Source organism: Cotesia typhae, unplaced genomic scaffold, assembly GCF_013202065.1.
Source record: "Cotesia typhae breed Kobodo isofemale line unplaced genomic scaffold, CoteBio_Ctyphae contig_4, whole genome shotgun sequence".
In the NCBI taxonomy this organism is placed as follows: Eukaryota; Metazoa; Arthropoda; class Insecta; order Hymenoptera; family Braconidae; genus Cotesia; species Cotesia typhae.
In genome coordinates this window covers 4,858,187-4,878,367 of record NW_027423748.1, presented here as the reverse complement: position 1 = coordinate 4,878,367, position 20,181 = coordinate 4,858,187, and the positions used below count along the sequence as shown (strand labels likewise).

At 28.2% G+C, this 20,181-nt stretch overlaps 2 protein-coding genes across 4 annotated transcripts; one reads left to right on the top strand and one right to left on the bottom strand.

The window, feature by feature from the left end:
• The first annotated feature begins 6,949 nt into the window (after positions 1–6,949).
• Positions 6,950–18,964, top strand: LOC141527302 (peptidyl-alpha-hydroxyglycine alpha-amidating lyase 1). Its single transcript, XM_074242710.1, has 6 exons — positions 6,950–6,996; positions 7,087–7,468; positions 8,018–8,213; positions 10,066–11,094; positions 12,540–12,773; positions 17,080–18,964. The coding sequence occupies exons 2-6, from the start codon at positions 7,370–7,372 to the stop codon at positions 17,280–17,282; spliced, it is 1,761 nt and encodes a 586-aa protein (XP_074098811.1). The 5' UTR covers positions 6,950–6,996; positions 7,087–7,369; the 3' UTR covers positions 17,283–18,964.
• LOC141527303 (uncharacterized) lies at positions 12,857–14,792 on the bottom strand. Of its 3 annotated transcripts, XR_012479178.1 has the most exons (3): positions 13,687–14,792; positions 13,501–13,585; positions 12,857–13,323 (listed from the first exon to the last, which is right to left on the bottom strand). XR_012479178.1 is itself a non-coding variant. In XM_074242711.1 (2 exons), the coding sequence occupies exon 1, from the start codon at positions 14,278–14,280 to the stop codon at positions 13,690–13,692; it is 591 nt and encodes a 196-aa protein (XP_074098812.1). In that variant the 5' UTR covers positions 14,281–14,792; the 3' UTR covers positions 12,857–13,323; positions 13,687–13,689. The 3 variants fall into 3 exon arrangements, 1 of the variants encoding a protein (XP_074098812.1); XR_012479177.1 differs by having other exon boundaries at positions 13,501–14,792; XM_074242711.1 differs by lacking the exon at positions 13,501–13,585.
• Positions 18,965–20,181: the final 1,217 nt, after the last annotated feature.

The following is a 20,181-nucleotide window of genomic DNA, read 5'->3' as shown; positions in this document are numbered from 1 at the left end:
ATCTACATCATTTTATTTATATTATTTTTTTTAAATGACTGATGCTTTTAGATGCATAAATGTAAATACGTAATAAGATTAATTTTAATCTTTTAATGGAAACAAGAAATAAAATTTTGTAATTTTTATGTTTTCGTTATTTATAAAACTTGTAAAGTAAATAGATTAATAAGAGCTGAGATAAAATAAAAGGGGATAATATAGTGCGCTGTTTATAAAAAGGTATGTTTAGTATGTATATATTATATACATAAGTAGTGGATGATGAGTAATAAACTTTAAAACGTTCCCATGTTAAAAGCTTGAAGGAAATTCATTCATAATTATCATTATTAATACTTTGTATATAATAATAATTATTATTATTGCATTTAACGATTTTTAGTTACTAGTTTGACGCAATGTTCGACAGACTGTTACTATAATTATAATTAATAACTATAACGATAGTAGTAGTAAACCCACAGTATTCTAAAGGATAAAGGAAAGGATAGGTATACATTGCTTCGGAACACAGTGACCTAGTTGCAGTTTCGGAGAGGAGCTAATTCCCCGAAGACTCTTTATTACCCATTACAGTAACACCACTAAGCTTAATGAATTTAGTAGCGAAAATAAAAATCAAAAAACTGGATAAACCTGCAGGCCCATTCAAAAACTTTCGGTTATTTCTCATTTAAGAAACACGGTAGTATTGTTTGAAAAAGTTTTGAAAATTCAAAAATTAACGCTTCAGCTTTAAATAAAATCATACATTTTTTTTCTAACTCATTTTTATTTAGAGTCTGTTTTAACTGTTGTGGTCATGTCGCCGGCTTAAACTGGTGGGAGTGGTACATTGGAGTCTTTTGGGTTGTGAGAATCTTAACCTACACGGCAAGGGATCTACACGGCCAGCTTGGGATTCGAACCCACGCCTAACCGGTGAGTTATTTCGAGTGCTCAATTGGCCGTGCGCCTTTGACCACTCGGCTAACGACGCCGGTTAAAATCATAATTGTATTGCTGATTCGTAAAATAAAATGAAAAAAATTTATCATCTACGATAGCTGGTATGAGAAATAGAAATAAAGTAATAAATAATTGAACACATTGTAACGTATTTTGAATTCTAAATGTTTTCCGGCCTTTTTTCAGATGAGAATCACACACGGAGGTGTTTTAAGGCTCCCAGATGCTTGAGGGTTAAATGGAAATCTAATAATAATGTTTTTTATAAATAATGCTGCTGCTTAGGTACCATAAACTTTTTAATTGAGATTAAATTTTGGGATTTTAAATAAATATGTTTTATCAAAATCTACATGATCAGGTCAACAATAAACAAAACAAAAACAAACTGTTCTAAAAATCAACAATTTACTGATTAAGCTAAATTGAATTTCAAATCAAACTATTCAACTTATTGGAAGCATTTGCATAGTTGATAATAAATAATATTCAAACCTTTTTTCATTTACTATCAATATAAAATTTAAGATTGAAAAACTATAACCTGAACTACGGTACAACTTCAATAGATAAGGTAAAAGACCCAATACCAGAACGATTGACAATTATTATTTTGTTTTATCAGGTACTCAACTCAATTAAACAGACCTCTCTTTGTTATAAACCTCAATCTTTTTTTTTGAAAATTATAAATAAAAATGTTAATCTTGCCAATAGTCTTAAATTTCTAACTTATCCAGGTCTCTTAATGGTTTTGCTTAGAAATCACTGAATGATCTTAAGCTCATAGAAACCTAATGGAAATACTTTTCACGAAGAATTATTTTTTATGTATGCATACAAATACTAAGAATTCTATGCAATTAATTGATAATACCAAAAAAAGAAGCAAGAGATACCTGGAATCATCCAACCACCACCACGAGGATCGTAAGTTCAGCTTCTTTTCCTGAAATTCTCTTTCATTTCATTGTCAAGAACCCCAGTTGTCGGGTGGCGTTTAAAAATCCACATAAAAATAAAACTTTTATTGCTTCATTGCAAGATAAAGTCTATAAAAACCGTCCGAGCCTCCTCCAAGCCTGCTTACCAGAGAATTATTTTTTTAATAATTAATTTCAGACAATATCGAATTGATCGTATCGAATATCACATCTCCTACCTTAATCGGCCGATGGTAGTTTGTAGTGATATCGTCTAATTTTTTTGGAAAAGTTAGGAAAAAAAATATGAAAAACGGTTGACCCTGCAGGCTATTTCTGGATCTTCCTGCTATTTAGAAGCTCAAAACACTCGAAAAATTCTTTAATAAGAATTTCCGATCTCTTCGATTATTGTTTGCGTTTGAAAAGTTGAGTGTAAATGCTGCGCGTTATGAGGTGTGTAATGTATTTTAGAGTTATGTATATCGTCTTGAGCAGATCTATCAAACTCTACTTTTACATTCTTGCTTTAAACTATCAGAATATTTTTTTATAAATTACAACAAAATATTGGATACAAAAGTGCAGAATTATTCAAATCAATCGATCTATATGCAAAATATCGCTTCACTTTTTCTACAAAATTAATATACTGAGAAAACTGCAAAACGTTTGAGTATGTATAAAGCTCTTTATATCCTGAAATATCCACTTTCTGTTATGTATAGAGAACCCGAAGAGCTCGTTGACGTTCTAGACGAACTAGACTCATGAGTTGTTTGACCTCAAAATCTTTCTATTCGAAAATCTTCTCAACAGAGTTTAGTTTGAGAAAACTCAATTTTATCTTTTCAACATGTTCCCTGATTCAGATAATTCACAACAATCGTAAGAGCTTGTTAAATCTGAAAGCAGATTAAATTCTTAAACTTATCGAACCAGCAGGTTATCTAATATTTTACGAGATTAAGAAATACATTTATTTTACAATGTATTTGTCACCAATAACTGTCAAACAAATTAATGGATCTATCAGATAATTTTCGAAGTAAAAGTTGACATTTTTCAGCTTTTGAGTTGATCATTAAATTCGAGAATTCCTTCTTTTATTTTTATGTGTGAAGCGTTTAAAAAACTAGACTCTATATTATTTTATTTGCAATTTCATCTTCTTCACAACTCGCAACTCACGTTTTGATGTATCTAAAAATTTCGTCAGTTCGAGTTTTCATCAAGTTTTAATTTCTGTAAAAAGTATATGTATAGGTAAATTCATTTAAAGATACGGGATATTTATTGGCCATTAACCGAGAGATATCCCCAACGGAAGATTTAAAAAATAACGGTTGTAGTTTTTTTTTATATCGAACTATCCATGAACTTCACATTTGAATGTTCTAAAAATCTAAATTTAAAATTTTTAAGTCACTCTGATCCCAGTATCCTTTTACTATGCATTAATTCATTAGAATTCAAAAAAATATTTTTATAATCTATTTAAAATTAAAGCATGCGTTAGATAATCATCAGAATTAATTAAGCTATAATTACTACATACTTAAGCTAACAAAAATTATATTCGTGGAAAATTTTCTTATCTGGTCATATTTCTCTCATATTTTTTACCATCAGACCAAATCTGCCATACTTATTCCGATTTAAAATATTTGAAATTTAAGCAAAAAAAAAATTCAAACTTTACAAATTTAATAACAGAAAAAAGTAAGAAGCCTTTTATCTGACCAATCGTTTTTTAGACTTTTATTTTTGATTTATTTTAAATTATTTTTAGTATTACTTCCATTATTGGCTTTTATTGTAGGATCTTAGTTGAATACTAAGTTTCTAAAAATGGGTTATTTTAAATATAGTACCTTAAATGTATTTAATTGACATAAATATTGAAGACATCTTCCTAAACTTTTTCAATATAAAGTTTTGAAAACTTCTAACTTAGTAACTACTGAAAATATAGAATTGAAATGTTTCCGGCTTCATTAATAACTAGTTAACTCTGAATCACATGAACGTAATTGTTTTTAAAAAAAAAAAATTATCACAAAGGGTGTATAAAAAATTTTTTTTTCACTCTAACTAATTTAAAAATGTTTATAACATTCAGATCTGTAAGAAAAGTGAATGAAAAAAAAATTGTACAAATTACAAAATCATATTAGATTAAAGTAATTTTTAAAGTTTATTAGATTTACAAGCAATATATATTTATTATTTTTTACTTTCAGAAGCAAAAGATAATGATAATGGAGACGGCATCGGAGTAGTGCCTAGCTAAATTGATATTTTAGTTTCTTCTTTAATCAAATATATAATTTCTCCAAATAAAATGAGTAGAAGAGTCATTATTTTTACCAGTGTTATAACTTTTCTTTTTTTTTTTAAGGCTAACGATTAATTATGATTAAAAAAAAATGATACGCCCTTTTGGCTTTAGAATTTTTTTTGTCTTAGAGCTGAAAGGGCGTATACAAAAAATTTTTTTCATTCACTTTTCTTACAGATTTAAAAATTGTAAACATTTTGAAGTTAGTTGGAAAAAAAATTTTTTTATACGCGCTTTTGGTTCTGCAGAGCTGTAAGGGCGTAGATGTTGAGATGCGCCTTTTTGGCATTAGTAACGCAATTTGTTTGTATACAGCGAAATAAGACATTATTGATATTTTTTTATAAAGAAATTAGTAAGTCAAATAAGTTATTTCAACAGATTTTTCTTGCTTAAAAATCCTTGTCTGAACAATATTTTCCATTTATCTTAATGTGGACACAATTTCTATATTAATATGCACACTACAGCTGTATAATGTATACAAGTTATCAATCATATTAAAAAACGCGTCTATGAGAAATAGGAAAAAATATTGTTTAGATGGAAGTTTATGATAAATTTTATTAATAAGTTTAACCCGTTAGATTGATTCTCACAAACGATCAAGTTTTGTTTTTACATCACGATAAAAATCTGAAAATCGATTATTGGCTCGGCAGGCCATTTCTGAGACTTTTCATTTCCTTCAAGCTGCGACTGAAGGTACTATAAATAAACATTCATTTTTGAGCTCCCGGATTTCAAAATTAATGTTTCATTTTTCGATCCATTATTATTGTGGTCTGATATCTCGTAAACTGATCTAATAACATTGAAATAACTCCATTAATTTGGTTTCATAATTTAATCAGGTTTTTTAAGATAGATAAATTTTTTTGATTATGCACAGTAAAAAATTTCTTGTCAAATTCAATAAAAAAATTTTTGTTGATGACTTTTTTTACACAAACTTAGTGTTAATTCAACACAATCTGTTTATAACGATAGAGTAATACAGCTCTGTGTTAAAAATAATAGAGCTTTGTGTTAGTGTAACACTGAATAATTGTTACTAAAATATCGAATAATTTTTTTTTCTGATGAAAAACGAATCGATTGAACGTCACAAACGATTGTGTTAAATCAACACACTAAACTGTGATACAGTCAACATTATAATTTTTACTTACTACACAAAATGACGAAAAATTTTTTAATGTGTGATAACTACGGCACGGAAGTTGGAACAATCATTTAAACTAATTGGTTCATGTCACTGCTAAAATTTTGCCTAAAGGAATACCCTAAAAAACGCAACAAACGTCCGGGTCAATGTCAACTAAAAATAATTGTTTTTTTAAATTATCAATCTACATAGTAGCGAGTTAAAAAGCTGCTATCATAGGGATGAATACGATTTAATTTATAATTAGCTCGACAAATATATGGGTTAAATTAATTTTCTTATGGATCCGAAAAAATTGTTTATTTTATTTTTGTTTAGAAACAATTTCCATAATTAAGATGTAATGCAACACGAGAACTTTTTATCATGATAATGAGGATTTTTTTATGATAATTAGTTACTTTGTTAAATAATTTTAAAATGTATGGACTCCACGCTTCTGTAAGAAGTCATCAAGTTTAGTTGAACTAGCCAGTTATTGGCTAAAAATTCGATTTCATTTCTGCTAGAGATATCACGTTACAGATGTAATAATTAAACGACGTCATAGCACTCGGGAACTATGAAGGCGTAGAAAAATTTATTTCTGGAATTAAATGAAAAATTTGCTATAAAATTCGAGTTTGCTGTTATTCGTTTCATATTTAATTTAAAGCGTGATGAACATGTTTCGCCTTATAGACGTAAATTGGGATGGCGGTCAATAAAGAGCCGTCGTATTTATTATGCTTCTTGCTATTTTTATAAACTATTAGAAATTGGTAAACCCTATTATTTGCGCGAGTTATTCCAAGAAGATCTTAATGTAAGACACTCTGAACGACTAGCAGCGAAGAAAAATAATATCCTCTTTAAACTACCGAACTTCAATATGAATTTTCTTTCGTTGTCACAGTGATACGATTATGGGAAGAATTTCCAGAGGATATTATGAAATCATCCAGCTTGGAAATTTTCAAAAACAAGATGTTTGATTATTTATTTAATCTTGATGTATGATTCTAAACTAGTAGTCAAATCTCTTGTTTTTTTATAATTCTAACTCCCTTAGCTGTGTTTACTTTCATCTATATGATTCTTAAATTTTTTAGTTAATTCTTTATAAACTCTTAAAATTGTTAGTTAATTCTTTATAAATTCAAATCTTTCTTGAAATGTATTACATTTAGTTTAAAATGCACAATAATATATATAATGTAAATATTCTTTTGTATATTTCGTCTTTGCCATTTGGCATCAGCATTGGCATATTTATTAATAAACTAAACTAAACTAAACTAAACATGTAATTTGTTTCTGAATTTAATTAAAATATTCTGATTAAATTTTTAAATCAACTGTTATGTTTGTTATTAAAAATATCAGTTACTGCAATAAATCGGTCATCTTCTGAACGGTATACCCTGCACTAAAATTTTTTTCTATCTTAACATAAGATACCTATTTTGAAGCGGACTCCACGTGCCATCTTGCGAAGAATATTAGAAGCTGCCCACAATAATTGATTTTTACTGGCTGCTACAATAGAATTCTGAAATTTTAACGCCATGATGCCACTTATCAGTAGTTTTTAGCGTCTCTCGTTAGATACGTCACTTTTTCAGTCACCAAGTGTATTTTTAAATTATTTACTATTTTATTAGAAATAAAACTTTTTACTGAATTGCATTTTGTAAAAAATAGTTTTTTTTTTTTTTTTTCAGTAATAAGCCGAGTATCATTGTTCTAATGTAACTTAATTCTAAAAATTCTAACACTTGATCTTATTTATTAAGGAAAAAGCAAAACAGCTGTCTTTATTATTTATTGTTTTGAAAAAGGATTATTTTTAAATATATTTTATTGAAATCAAAATATGTGCAATTTTGACACATGTAAATAGCAAATGTTTAGTGAAAAGTTGAAACATGATTGTCAAAACTATAGATTTTCAATGAAGTATTTAGTTTAAAATAATTATAAAACTAATGAAGTTTTGGAGTAAAAATGACGTATATTCGAGTCGGCAGTTTACGCTGCATATTGATTTTATTAACAACTACACTTATTGCTAACGGAGATTTGCAAAATTTTATTGAATTACAGGTAAATTAATTTATTTAAAATTATTTCATTATGATACTTCTAAAATTAACAGGTATTTCACTTTTTTACATTAAGAAAAAGAAAAATTATTTTCCAGAACAAAAATTTCTTGACTCCAGAATTTGATGAAGTGAACCATTTAAATTTATCAAGTTTTTAATATAAAAATATTAATATCCGCCTTTATTACAAAATATTCACTTTTTTTTATAATAGGTAAACGACCGAATAGCTTTGCTTGAAATAAGTTGAAATTACATTGATCAATTAGACCAATTATTCAAACAAGAAAATATATCCTCAATAATTATCAAGAATAATTGTTGCGTTAAGAAAATTTTCTTAATAATGGTATTTTTTTCTCTCAGTGTAGAATTTTTACGATAAATAAATTATTGTGAATGAGATGTTTCTAAAAATTCGCACTCATATTTTTTTTTTTACAGAAAATGTTTGTTACTAATTTATCTTGTAAAGTTTGATAATTTTTTTCGTAAAATTTAAGCCGCAATCTAATGCAAAAATAATTGAAATAATTTTCATTTTCAGCATAGACGAAAACATTTACCTGATACTAAATTTGGATCAGATGACTATGCTGAACTTTTAGATAATAATGAACCAGAGCTAGCGGAGAGTGATCCCAATTGGAGTAAAATACCAGTGAGAGATGCTGAATTATATCCCTATAAGCCATTAATTTCTGAATCTATTCAAACAAATCAACGTTCTACATTTGAATCAGGTAACATATATTATCAGAACTTATGACCTCTTTTATTCATTTGTTACTAATTGAGTGTGTTACGTTCCCAAATTTTGGGGTAATTAATTTTAAATAATTTAAGTTCAGATTTTAACCTCATTAGGATGTCAATAGACTCCAGGTGGGTCGTGTCGATGATTTATGCGCGAAGTACTTTTTAAAATTGAATTTATAAAATAATTTAATATTTACTTTTAATTTACCTGCCTTCACGTAGGTAATGGATAAAGTGTCTGAACGCTGGCTAACGCTCTTGGCGATTTCACCAGGGTGGAATAGCTAATAGGCTTCACACCTTGGGGGTAATAATTAGGATATTTAGAGGATAGGATACCTGAACGCTGGCTGGCGCTCTAGGTAAAGGAACCAGAGTGGAACACTGATAAGCGCTCTCAACCCTGGGTTGAGGTTTTAATAAATATCCATTGTCATTGATTAACAATTAACAAATATTTATTAATATAGAATTAGCAGGCTCAGCCTCGGACCAGCAGAGATTGCTCCTCTGCTAAGTCCTCGGACTGACTGTTCCAGAAGAAGTCTGGAGACAGAATGTTTTTTTTATAATTATTACAATGAGTTTTTATCATGCTTTTTAGCAACGTTGCATTTCAGGTTACCCTATGTGAACATCAACGCTGTCCGAATCCCACAACGTAGACTGTTTAGGCTACTGGACTGTGTTGACGTTCCAGAAATCTCTTATCTCGAGGTATTTCCGTTGCGAAATACCTCGGATAATAATTAATTAATTAAAATAATCATATATTAAATTTAAAATTTCCGAGAACGTAACAGAGTGTTTTCTTCATTTAACATAAAATATTCAAATTCAAACAATTTTTGAAAACATAATCAAGGATATATATATATATATATATATATATATATATATATATATATATATATATATATGTCAGAGAAGCAAGAGTTTTTGTTGGAGATTCAGCATCTTGTGATTTACTCATTTTTATTATTGCAATTAATTAGTATTCACAATTACAGATCAATTATCAAGAATGAGTAGATAAACTCATAAAAAGTTAACTTAATTTAGAATGCAAACAATATTAATAATGTCTTGCGATAGACCGAGACTTAGGAAATAACGAATTCGCGATCACCAGGACGTTCGTTCGATCTCAATCTCAAAGCAAGACTGTCTTTTAACCAGTACTTGTAGCCGAGCGGTTAACGTGTAGTGCTTGACTTCGAACCATAGGTACTGGTCAGGCATGGCTTTAAGTCCCACCATAATCGAATAATTTTCGCTATGCGCCAGGTTAATTTTCGATTGTCTTCGACTGTGAGGACTCGGCTCATTGCCGAACAAACATATTGTCTGTACATGATATTCATAAAGGCCAGCTGGACTACACCAGCAAGAGAAAAAAAAAAAAAGACTGTCTTTTCCAAAAACTATTCTCAAATAATCTGCCTGCTGCACATTTCTCTTTTTCTTATTAGTTTTATGATACCCCTAATAAACTTTAATTATAATTAAAATATTTAATATTTTAATAATTCAAGAAAGCCGATTTCCTTTCCAAAATTATTTTAATTCGTCATTTCATTGTTTTTATTTTTAATAAAGCATTTCAAATTTCTTTTGCTTTTTATAGCAAAATATTAAGAAAAAAAAAATATAAAATAAAGTCATCAAAATCTTTGAAGCTCTTTATTATATAAGATGACAAAAAAATAAAAATTGACAGCTGAAGAAAGTTAGACTTTAATCATTCCGTTTTATATTTTATTTTAGTTTTATAATAACGTAGCACCGTGAAATAAAAATAAAAAACAAAGAGAATAATCAAATTTTATTTTACAGATATAAAATGGGATAAAAATTGGACTCCGGAATTGAACTATGGACAACTGTCAGGTGTTGATTTAGATCCAAACGGTAACATAGTTATTTTTAGCAGACGTGAAATAGTATGGGGCCAAGATACTTTTGACTATGGAAATAAATTTAATCGAGCGTACGGACCTATCAAACACAACACAATAATAATATTTAATAAAAGTGGTAAAGTTATATTAGAGTGGGGTAAAAATATATTTTATCTTCCACATGGTTTAACTATTGATCATAATGGAAACTATTGGTTAACGGATGTCGGACTGCATCAAGTATTCAAATTTGATGGAAAAGACATAAAAAACAATTGGGAGTTTTTTAAAAATATCCAAGATAAAACTGAACCTGAGAATTCTGCTCCTATTAACGATCAGAACTTATTCAACAACAGTATTATTAAGCCTACATTAATATTAGGGGAAGCATTTGTGCCAGGGAATGATAACGAAAGATTTTGCAAGCCAACGGGTGTTGCTGTTGCTAACAATGGAGATTTTTTCGTGAGCGATGGATATTGCAATTCACGAATTATAAAATTTAACAGCAGAGGAGAGAGAATACTAACTATTGGTCGGACTTTGATTATGAGTAATTATTTTATGTCACCTTACGCATTTTCTGTACCTCATGCATTAGCACTTGATGATGATATGAATTATTTATATGTTGCTGACCGAGAGCACGGCAGAATTCTCTGTTATTATGCCCAAAATGGAACCTTCCACAAAGAATTTAAAAATTCTGTTATTGGAACTAAAATTTACAGTATTGCTTACGCAAAACAACATCTTTATATTGTTAATGGAGCAGATCCATTTTCTTACACTAAATTTCATATTCGAGGGTTTGTTATTGATGTTAATTCGGGAGACGTTGTTGCACAATTCGGTCCTAATAATGACATGCTTGGACCACATGATATTGCTATTTCTGATGATGGCAGTGAAATATATATCATTGAATTGAATAGTAATGCGGTATACAGATTTTTACAAGGTATTTATTTTTATACATATATTTATAATTATTGAGTTTGCCGTGATAATTTTTTTCTTGCTTTAGCATTTAATTTTATGTTGTATTTTGAGTGTATCTAGCTATTGGTACTTATAATACGATTTTTAAAAATCGGAGACTTTATTACAAATTTGATCTATCTTCTTCTCCGATGTTATTATGGAACTTATAATAATTTATATTACATAAAAAGAATTAATGTTGTTTTAAACAAATTATTGATAAATATTCTCTTTAAAAAATCCTCTTTATTAAGTTAAATTGTTCATTTTCCAAAAAGGTATTTTAATCTACAAGCGTGAATTTCATACTTATTATTTTTTGAATTTTTGAGTTCCTGTTAAACAAACTGAAAATTAAAAAAAAAATTGGAAAGTCGTTAATTTTGAATTTAATTTTCTTAGCTGATCGATTGATTGATTTGTTAAAAGGCAAAATCATTATAGATGATTACAAAATGATTATTTTAGTCATATTGAAATATACAGCGATCAAAATTGGGGTCTTCATTGATTACTAATTACTTTTGATGTATGCTTGTTAATTTAGTGCTTTTACGATGAACTCAACATACACATATGTGTTTACGACTCCCGTAGTTGTTCAATTCACCATGAAATCTATTTCCATTTCAGTTGCCGCATGGTCTTTTTTTGTCTGTAGTTGAATTGAAAGATATTTGTTATACGACAAAAATTATAAGAATGAAAAAAAGAAATTATGTTATCAAATTATAAGACAATTGAAAAATTTATAAGAAAATATGTTAGAAATATATGTTTTTTGTTATTCGGTAAGAAAAAAAAGGTTTTTAGAACAGAATACCCGTCCAATAAATATACTAATTTATGTTGAAGTTTTATGTCAAAAAGAGGTATAAAATAATTTTTTGTTCTTTCATTCGATTCGAAATTGATTACATCACTAATATCTGAAAATAAAATCTTTTTAATTTTAAAACTAATAAAAAATTAAATAATTATAAATTATACATACCATAATGTTAGAAATAAAAAACTTTCTAACTTTATCATCTAATTAAGTTTTAATAATTGTAGTACATAAAATTCTCAAAGTACAGGTCACACTCACTTCATCAGAATCGAATTAAATCGAATTCATAATTTATTCAGTACTCATAGTGATAATAATTAAATTAAATCGTTGTAAAATTAGATTGTTCGATATATTAATTATTTATAATTATTTTATCCACAATTGCGAATCATGAAGAGTTGAAATAAAATATTAAATCGTTTAATCTACTAAAATGACAATGCAGGATATTAAAAACTGTAATTTTAATAAGTATTAAAGTGAAATGCTAATTAATTATTTATAATTATTGATTATATTTGGGAAGAGATTTTTATCTGAATACATATATATTTTAAACCAATAAAATAATAAACTATTGATTGCAGATATTCATCCGAATCGTTCAGTTAGAATCAATTCATCGCAAATCACAAAATCTGCAGATTCAGCAGCAACAGGTCACCATAACTTTGTTCCTCTGACTAGTGATAATTTAAGTGACAAACTGTCGACTCACATGAGTTTATCGATACTAATATTGACGATTATCGTCAGTGTGATGATTTTTATTGGTCTTTGCGTAGGCGTTGCGGCAGTTGTAGCGAGATGTCAAAAAAGAGGTAACTTTTCTCAATTGGATCAAGGTAGTGTTGAGTTCACAAAGCTGGTCGTCGATAGATAACAATTTCGACTTTACATAATTGTATATTTTTTTTTTGCTTTTATCGTCAAATTAATTGTAATTATACAATTTAAAATATTTATTATGTTCTGTGCTTATCAGCTTGTAGTTGCACGCAGTGATTATCAATAATAAATTTTTGAATAATTTAATTGTAGGAGAGAAAGGGGTAAATTGAACCATTCGAATTAAAAAATCGAAAAAATTTAAAAAACGTTGCATGGTCTTAGAATTAGATTCTAATGTGTTAAGGGGGGAGACTCATGTAAATGCCCCGAAATCGGTCATTTTTTAACATTTTTTTTTACAGTGATAAAATAATTTCATTGTTTCGAATTTTTAACACAACTTTATTAAACATTTTAAGATTATAAAAAAACATTTTTTTTTTTTTTTTAATACAAAATGGCGGCTCAGCATGATGTCTTGTAGGCTGCCTCCGACGCGAGGTCCGAAACTGCTCTATTTGTCACTCATGAACCGTTGATCTGAAACAAAAAAAAAAAAATTTTTTTTTTTCAGGAGATATAAACGGAAAGGATAAACCTTTAAAATTAAAAAAAAAGGATAAAATCCAATATAAAATCAGCCTTAAAAAAGTTACGATTTTGGGCTATTTTTTTATCCTTTTACCCCCAAAAAAATTAGTAATCAATCAGAAATACCTGAAGTTTCAGGTTTATCCTTCCGGTAGTAATGTAGAGAAAAGCCTCACCAAATTTCAAACAAATCGGTCAATAATTTTTTGAGCTACAACACGAGCAGTTTTTCAAAAAGTAGTTTCGAGATAATCGCGTTTAAAGTTTCAGTACAGGAAAATGAGTAGTTTTACTGAATTATTAATTACTTACCGACTAATTTGCAATTCCAGGTCCATATAACAGTCCTTCTGCCTCCTCAAAAAGTTGATTTTCATCTATTTGATGTTGTCTGCGAGCTGAACGAGCTTCTTTGGTCTCTGAAAGGCTTTTACGATTCTGTCGGGTTATTCGCTCTTCGTCTGTACTATCCGCAAATATCTTAGCATAAGTGCCAATATTCAGATTCAGAAGGTTCATTATTCTTAATATGGAAGTATAACCTTCATTAAATATCCCAGCAGCAATGTAAGCTGAAATTTCGACTACTTTTAGTCCGGAATGCAGGTGTTTTGGGGATAATCGCCAAACTGTAGCGTTAAAACTTTCGTTCGCGTTCTGCGTATGACCACCAAGGCATCGCTCAAGTAAATCATCTTTGGAGAAATCTTGATATATTGGTAAAAGATGCTGTTTTAAATCTTCACCAAGTAATGGAGCTAAATTTTCCTCTCGAGGATCTCGATTTAGAGCAATAGCCTTCTGCCATTTGCACCAGCTATCAACGCCTTCAGGGCAGTTATCATGTTGGGGATTTTCTGTAGTGGAAAAAATATGATCATAAGTAGCCATTATGGCTTTTTTCATATTTTCAACACTGTTAACATTTCTCTGAATACTTAAACCATAATATTTTGTTAATTTTTTTACCACTTTATCAGTTAGTTTTCCTCTCCCCGAAAGTTTTTTTTTTTTCTTACATTTCTAAGTCGAGAGCCCATTCTTTTTCTACATGACCAATACATTCACTCTTCACTACTGGTAACTCATTACCGTAAGGTTCTAAATCTAGAATAGCCTTGAATGTCTTAGAATCTCCGTCACCAATGTAGTTACCATATTTTACTCCAAATTTTTCTTCTGAAGTCGAGAACATTTCTTTCATGGCATCGACTTCCATCTTTCCTGACGAACCTTCGTGATTTTGTTGACACTCATCCTCATGATACTCACTCCACTTACGGAATTCTTCTGTATGAGTCTTGTTCTTCCAGTAAACACAGCCTTGACAGTAACTACTTTTTGTTTTCAAATCAATAACTTTCCCTGAATAATATCCTATGAGCGTTGCAACACCGTACTTTGATTTGAAACCACGTTTTTTCAAGTACCATCTCCAGATACTTTTAAAATATTTTTTCTCTTCCTTGCTCAACATTTTTTCCATCTCTTCTTTCACTGCCTTCTGCGATAGAAATTCAAATGATAATTTCACTGTATTATAAATGTGTTCCACAATGTTAGCGTAACAACTTTTACTCAAACCAGTGCATAGATCCATCAGGTTACAAAATACATTTATTCCTTCTCTTCCAACACCCAAAAGTCTCATGATAAACACTATTCTCCGGTTTATTTCAAATCCGTTGTGAATGAAAGGACCTGAATTGATTATTTTATTACCACATGGACATGTGATAACAATTTTAAAACCAAGACCTCTGGAACCACACTCACTGAATTTTATCTTCTGATTACACACCGAGCACTTCACAATTTCCGACAAAGCTGTGAACACCGTAAAAAATTCAATTATCCTGTACCCGTGTAAAGGATTTGTTATAATTTCTTCACTATCACGGGTATGGAGTTTTTTGCCACTGGCACTCTCATTGTGGCTTGTATTGGCTTCGAAATTTTCACCTTCTTTATTGGTGAACTGATTACCCTGATAACTTCGTTTTTTGGAGATATTTCGTGCAATATTGCCACGTGTGCCTTTTTATAATTCGGCATTTTTGCTTTTAAAAATCGACTGAACACGAAGAAATCTCCAGCTAAACTAAATATATTTCTATACTAACGGTTATTCGTGTACTAATGTTACACGTGTGCAGGAATGTAAAAGTATGTATATATATATACTAAAAGGGATTCTTGGTAGTTGAACAAAATAAATATTTCTAGGTATTATAATAGAAAGGTCCTTTTCAAGCGCCCCGACTACCTGGCTCGTTACTTGACAATACGTACTCCGACCCGCTCCACTGTATTAGCCATAACTTTGTAAATATTCGAGATTTTTTTTTTCCGGCTCGTCAGTACACGCTCAACATAGTATACTTTCAGAATATCGAAAAAAAAAAAATCGATTTTTTGAAAATTTTACATGAGTCTCCCCCCTTAAACTCGGATATGATCAAAATTTGAAATCATTCGGATTAATCAATTTTGAAAAATTGATATTTTTTTTATTTTTAGGCATGCAAACTTTTTTTTTGGCTGGTGACAAATTGTTTAATAATATTTCAATTTTTAAATTAATTGATAAAGTTTGAATTGTAGTCGTTGTGTATACATACTTTATAATCCTTAAATTTGTTTATAGTAGGGTGTGCCAAAATGTAACTTCCGTGAAGAACCTTTTAAAATTGCAATTTTGAGTTCCACTTTTAACAGGAGATGTGTCTGAGCATTTCCTGAGATATTTTAAGGTGAGATGATAAATTTGATTTTCATAGAATTTTTTAACAGGAGTTTAGTTTGGCATTTCCGCTGAAAATTCAAAATTTGGCCGGAATTTTCACGGAAGTTACATTTTGGCACACCCTAGTTTATAGTGATATAATAGTTTATTTATTTATTATTTACTATTAATTGTTATAAAATTATATGGGGTCAATTGAACTAGCAGTCCCGGGGACGATTGAACCATACGGAGAAACATGGGACATGCGCGCGCATCTTGACTCTACGTGAAGAAACTCAGAGAAATAACCTAACAATTTGATAAACTGAATATATAATGAAAATTATTTTTAATTTATTTAATATAATATCTGTTCATTAAAAATATACAACAGTAACATTAGCAAGTAACAATTAATATATTATTTATTAAAAGTTCGGGATTGAGTTTTAAATATTATTGGTTCAATTGACCCCAAGCATTGGTTCAATTGCTCCCGAGCGGAAGTCAATTGAACCATTCAACGCGTTTGGATAAATTAATAATAAATTAATAATTTATGTATTAATAATGATAGTAGAGATAATAAACTATTATTCCAAGAAAAAACAACTATTATTTAGTTTTAATTCGAATAGTAAAAAATTACTAAACTTTTTTTGGTTCAATTGACCCCCTTCTCCCCTATCTGTAGTTCCTAGGTGTAGAGTACAGTTTTTGTTGCGAATTTGTGTTTATTTATTGATCATATTCATTTTTAATTTAATTATTTCGTTTTTTTTTACTTGTAGCTATTCAATTAAAGAATTAACTTATTGAAATTGTGATGTACTATTTATTTATTTGAAGCACAATAAATAATTGAGTTCCTTTTATTATTTTTAAAAATTATTTTTTTTTTTTTATGTTTTATCACTACCCGGAAATGATATAATAAATGTTCTTAAAATAATAACAGATTTTATTTTTCAAAACAGGATGCTTGTTGTCTGTTCGTAAAAGAGGTTACTGGGCAAATGACAGTAAAGATAATTTTAAATTATCAAGTTTACTAAATACTAGGCAAAATAAAAATTTTCGAATTTTCGACAAAAGACCAAGTACACGTGACTTCAGTAAATTGAATACAGAACCCGAAACAACAGATGATGAACATGTGGAAGATAACCTTATTATATAATTTTACTGAGTACAGTACGACAAAAAAAAAAGTATTTCCTTTATAAATAACATAAACTGCGATGTGACATTTACTGTATTTTTAAAAAAATTATTTATGTTCTAACCATCGAAATATTGATTCAAATATACTGGTAGAAAAGTTAACTTGATTCATGAAAACTTATTTTAAAGTGAGAAAATTATTTTTTAATAATTTATTCTCTTGGTTTCTACATTCTTGGGTAAGAATATTGTTACTTCCAGTCGATAACATGGTTACTTGATTTAATAGCATATTATCTTTAGTCCATGTAATCAAATTTTTTTAGCGGAAGTTTTCTTGAGTTAATTAATTTAGAACATAATATTTGAGACTTTTTGCAAATTGATAGAAAAACTATCTTGGTTTAAAAGGAATAATCTTGATCTAAAAAACCTATTTTGAAGAAAATAGTTGTTTTGCTCCGAAAATTTTTTAACTTGGAACTAATTTTCTTAGCTTAAAAAAAATTCAAAATTTTCGATTTAAAATATATTATCTTCCGTCAATACAATCAAATTTTTATATCCCAAAAATATTCCCTTCAGCTAAAATCATTTCGTTTTTTTTTTTTTTTCATTTTTATTCTTGATTCAATAATTAATTTATTTATAAAAAAATAGCAAAATATCTTAAAAAAAAAATTTACTTCGACATATTCTGAATAATATTAAAAATTTTGAAGAAAAAGTTTTTCATAAATTAAGTAATTTTTCTTAAATGTTTGCATAAAGTTATAATCGAGTCTGAAATATCTAGTCTTTAGTTTCTAGTCGTTGATATTGGACTATAATAAATTAATTATTAGTTCCTAACGATGAAATAATATTGATTATAATAAAACGTTTTACCTTACATATCGAATTAACAAAATAAGGTACCGGCGGGTAATAAGGCCTAGCTAAGGGAGATTTTGAAAAAAATAGAAAATATTGCATTTAATTATTGCAATGTATCATTAATTTTTAAATTAATACATTAGCCATAAAATATAATGGAGTAATGGTAATTTTCACCATAAACAAACTCAAAATTAAATTTTTTCAAAAACCTTGCGAATAGGCCTTATTTTACTACGGTAGGGTAATAAGGCCTGTGGGTTATTCATACTGGAAATAGTTATACTATCCTTGATAAAATTGGTATTAGAGATCAATCATCACTTAAATTGAGCAACAATACTTTTTAAGATGTTGATAAAAATTAGAACAATGATTTTAAATTATTAAATACAAAATTATAAAAAGTATTTACCATTTACTCAAATCGTTTTTTAGGAATTCTTCTGCGCTACTTTAGCATATGACGGATGATGAAATATAGAAGACAAGGAACGTTGTATCAGGACTCTATAAACTTGTAGCGACATTTCTAAGATAGATGCTTCTACTTAGGGAAGTCTAGCGGAAGCGGTTATTTTAAATAGCATTTCTATCACTTAGGCCTTATTACTCGACAAGCCTTATTACCCGCGGGTACTTTACAACATTCCATTATCAATATTAAATAATAATTATATTATATTTATTTCTAAACTCTGTGTTAAAAACAATTATTTTGTCAATTAATGAATTTACTTGAGTATTAATAACCATTAATGAGGGTTTTGAATTAAATCTGTAATAAACATATATTTTCAATAAAAAAATTAAACTTTTTAATTTTGTTTATTTACTTGTAGATTAGTACTTTGTTTTTCATTCAAATTATTAGCTATGAAGATAAGTGAAAATTATAAAATAAAACATCATAAAAGTCACTAATTTTTTTGCTTACAAAATAATTTCCAGTGACTTTTAGATAACTTCATTACTTTCTACATTTAATTAATAATCATAATTACGCTAAAGAGTTACATACACAAACTACAATACGATAATGTCAAAAATTTTTAATTTAATTATCATTTTTATATTTTATATACTTACTTACTACTCTATACACAAATATACAACCATAAAAATTATAATTCATTTATTTATTTATCTTTTTAGCAGTTATAAACAAAATAATAATAGTATTAAATCTATTTTAATTTAATTTTTCAAATAATACATTTAAATAAAAATAATAACAATTATGGTTTAATGATTGCACATATTAACAGTGTTTTATAATTATTAATCGTAAATTTTGAAATACCCTGATGATGATTGATAAATACATAAATATTACTTTATAAATAATAAAAAATTGAGTAATTATTTGGAAGTACAATCCACCCTCTTTTTGGTTGTAATAATTTTAAAAGGTGATATTTTTTTTGAGAGTGTATACTTTTTTTTTTTTTTTTTTTTGACAAATATATTTACGAAGCAAAAACAGCATTGAAATTTTAGATTTTTATCATAATTATGCTGTAAAAATAAAAAAAGGTAAATTTTCTGTTTTTCATGGGTGAAGGTAGAGTTAATTCTACTTTTAAATAATTACCAAAAAATAACAATTGTGTTTATTACAAATATATGAAGTAAATAATATCGCATCCTTTTACCATTCATTTTGTACATTTAAAATCGTATACATTCGTTATGAATTATGAATAATAATAAATTGACAACTGCTTAAATTTACGCTAAAAAAAATAAAATAATATTAATAATAATCATAACAACATAAAACAGTAATTGATTATTTTTATGTAAATATATCAGTAAATTCGTACCTAGAATAATCAATCTTCAATGACGGTATCGATTATGAATATCAACCACTCAACTTATTCGTCTTGCATTACATTTTAAATATTTTTCATTCTTAAAAATTGTAATACCGTAACGGAATATCGGCTGGTTTAAAAAAAAAATACCAGCCCTCCTTTAATATCACAATGTCGAAGTATACTCGCGTTTTTTATTACTTAATATTTTTTATTTAT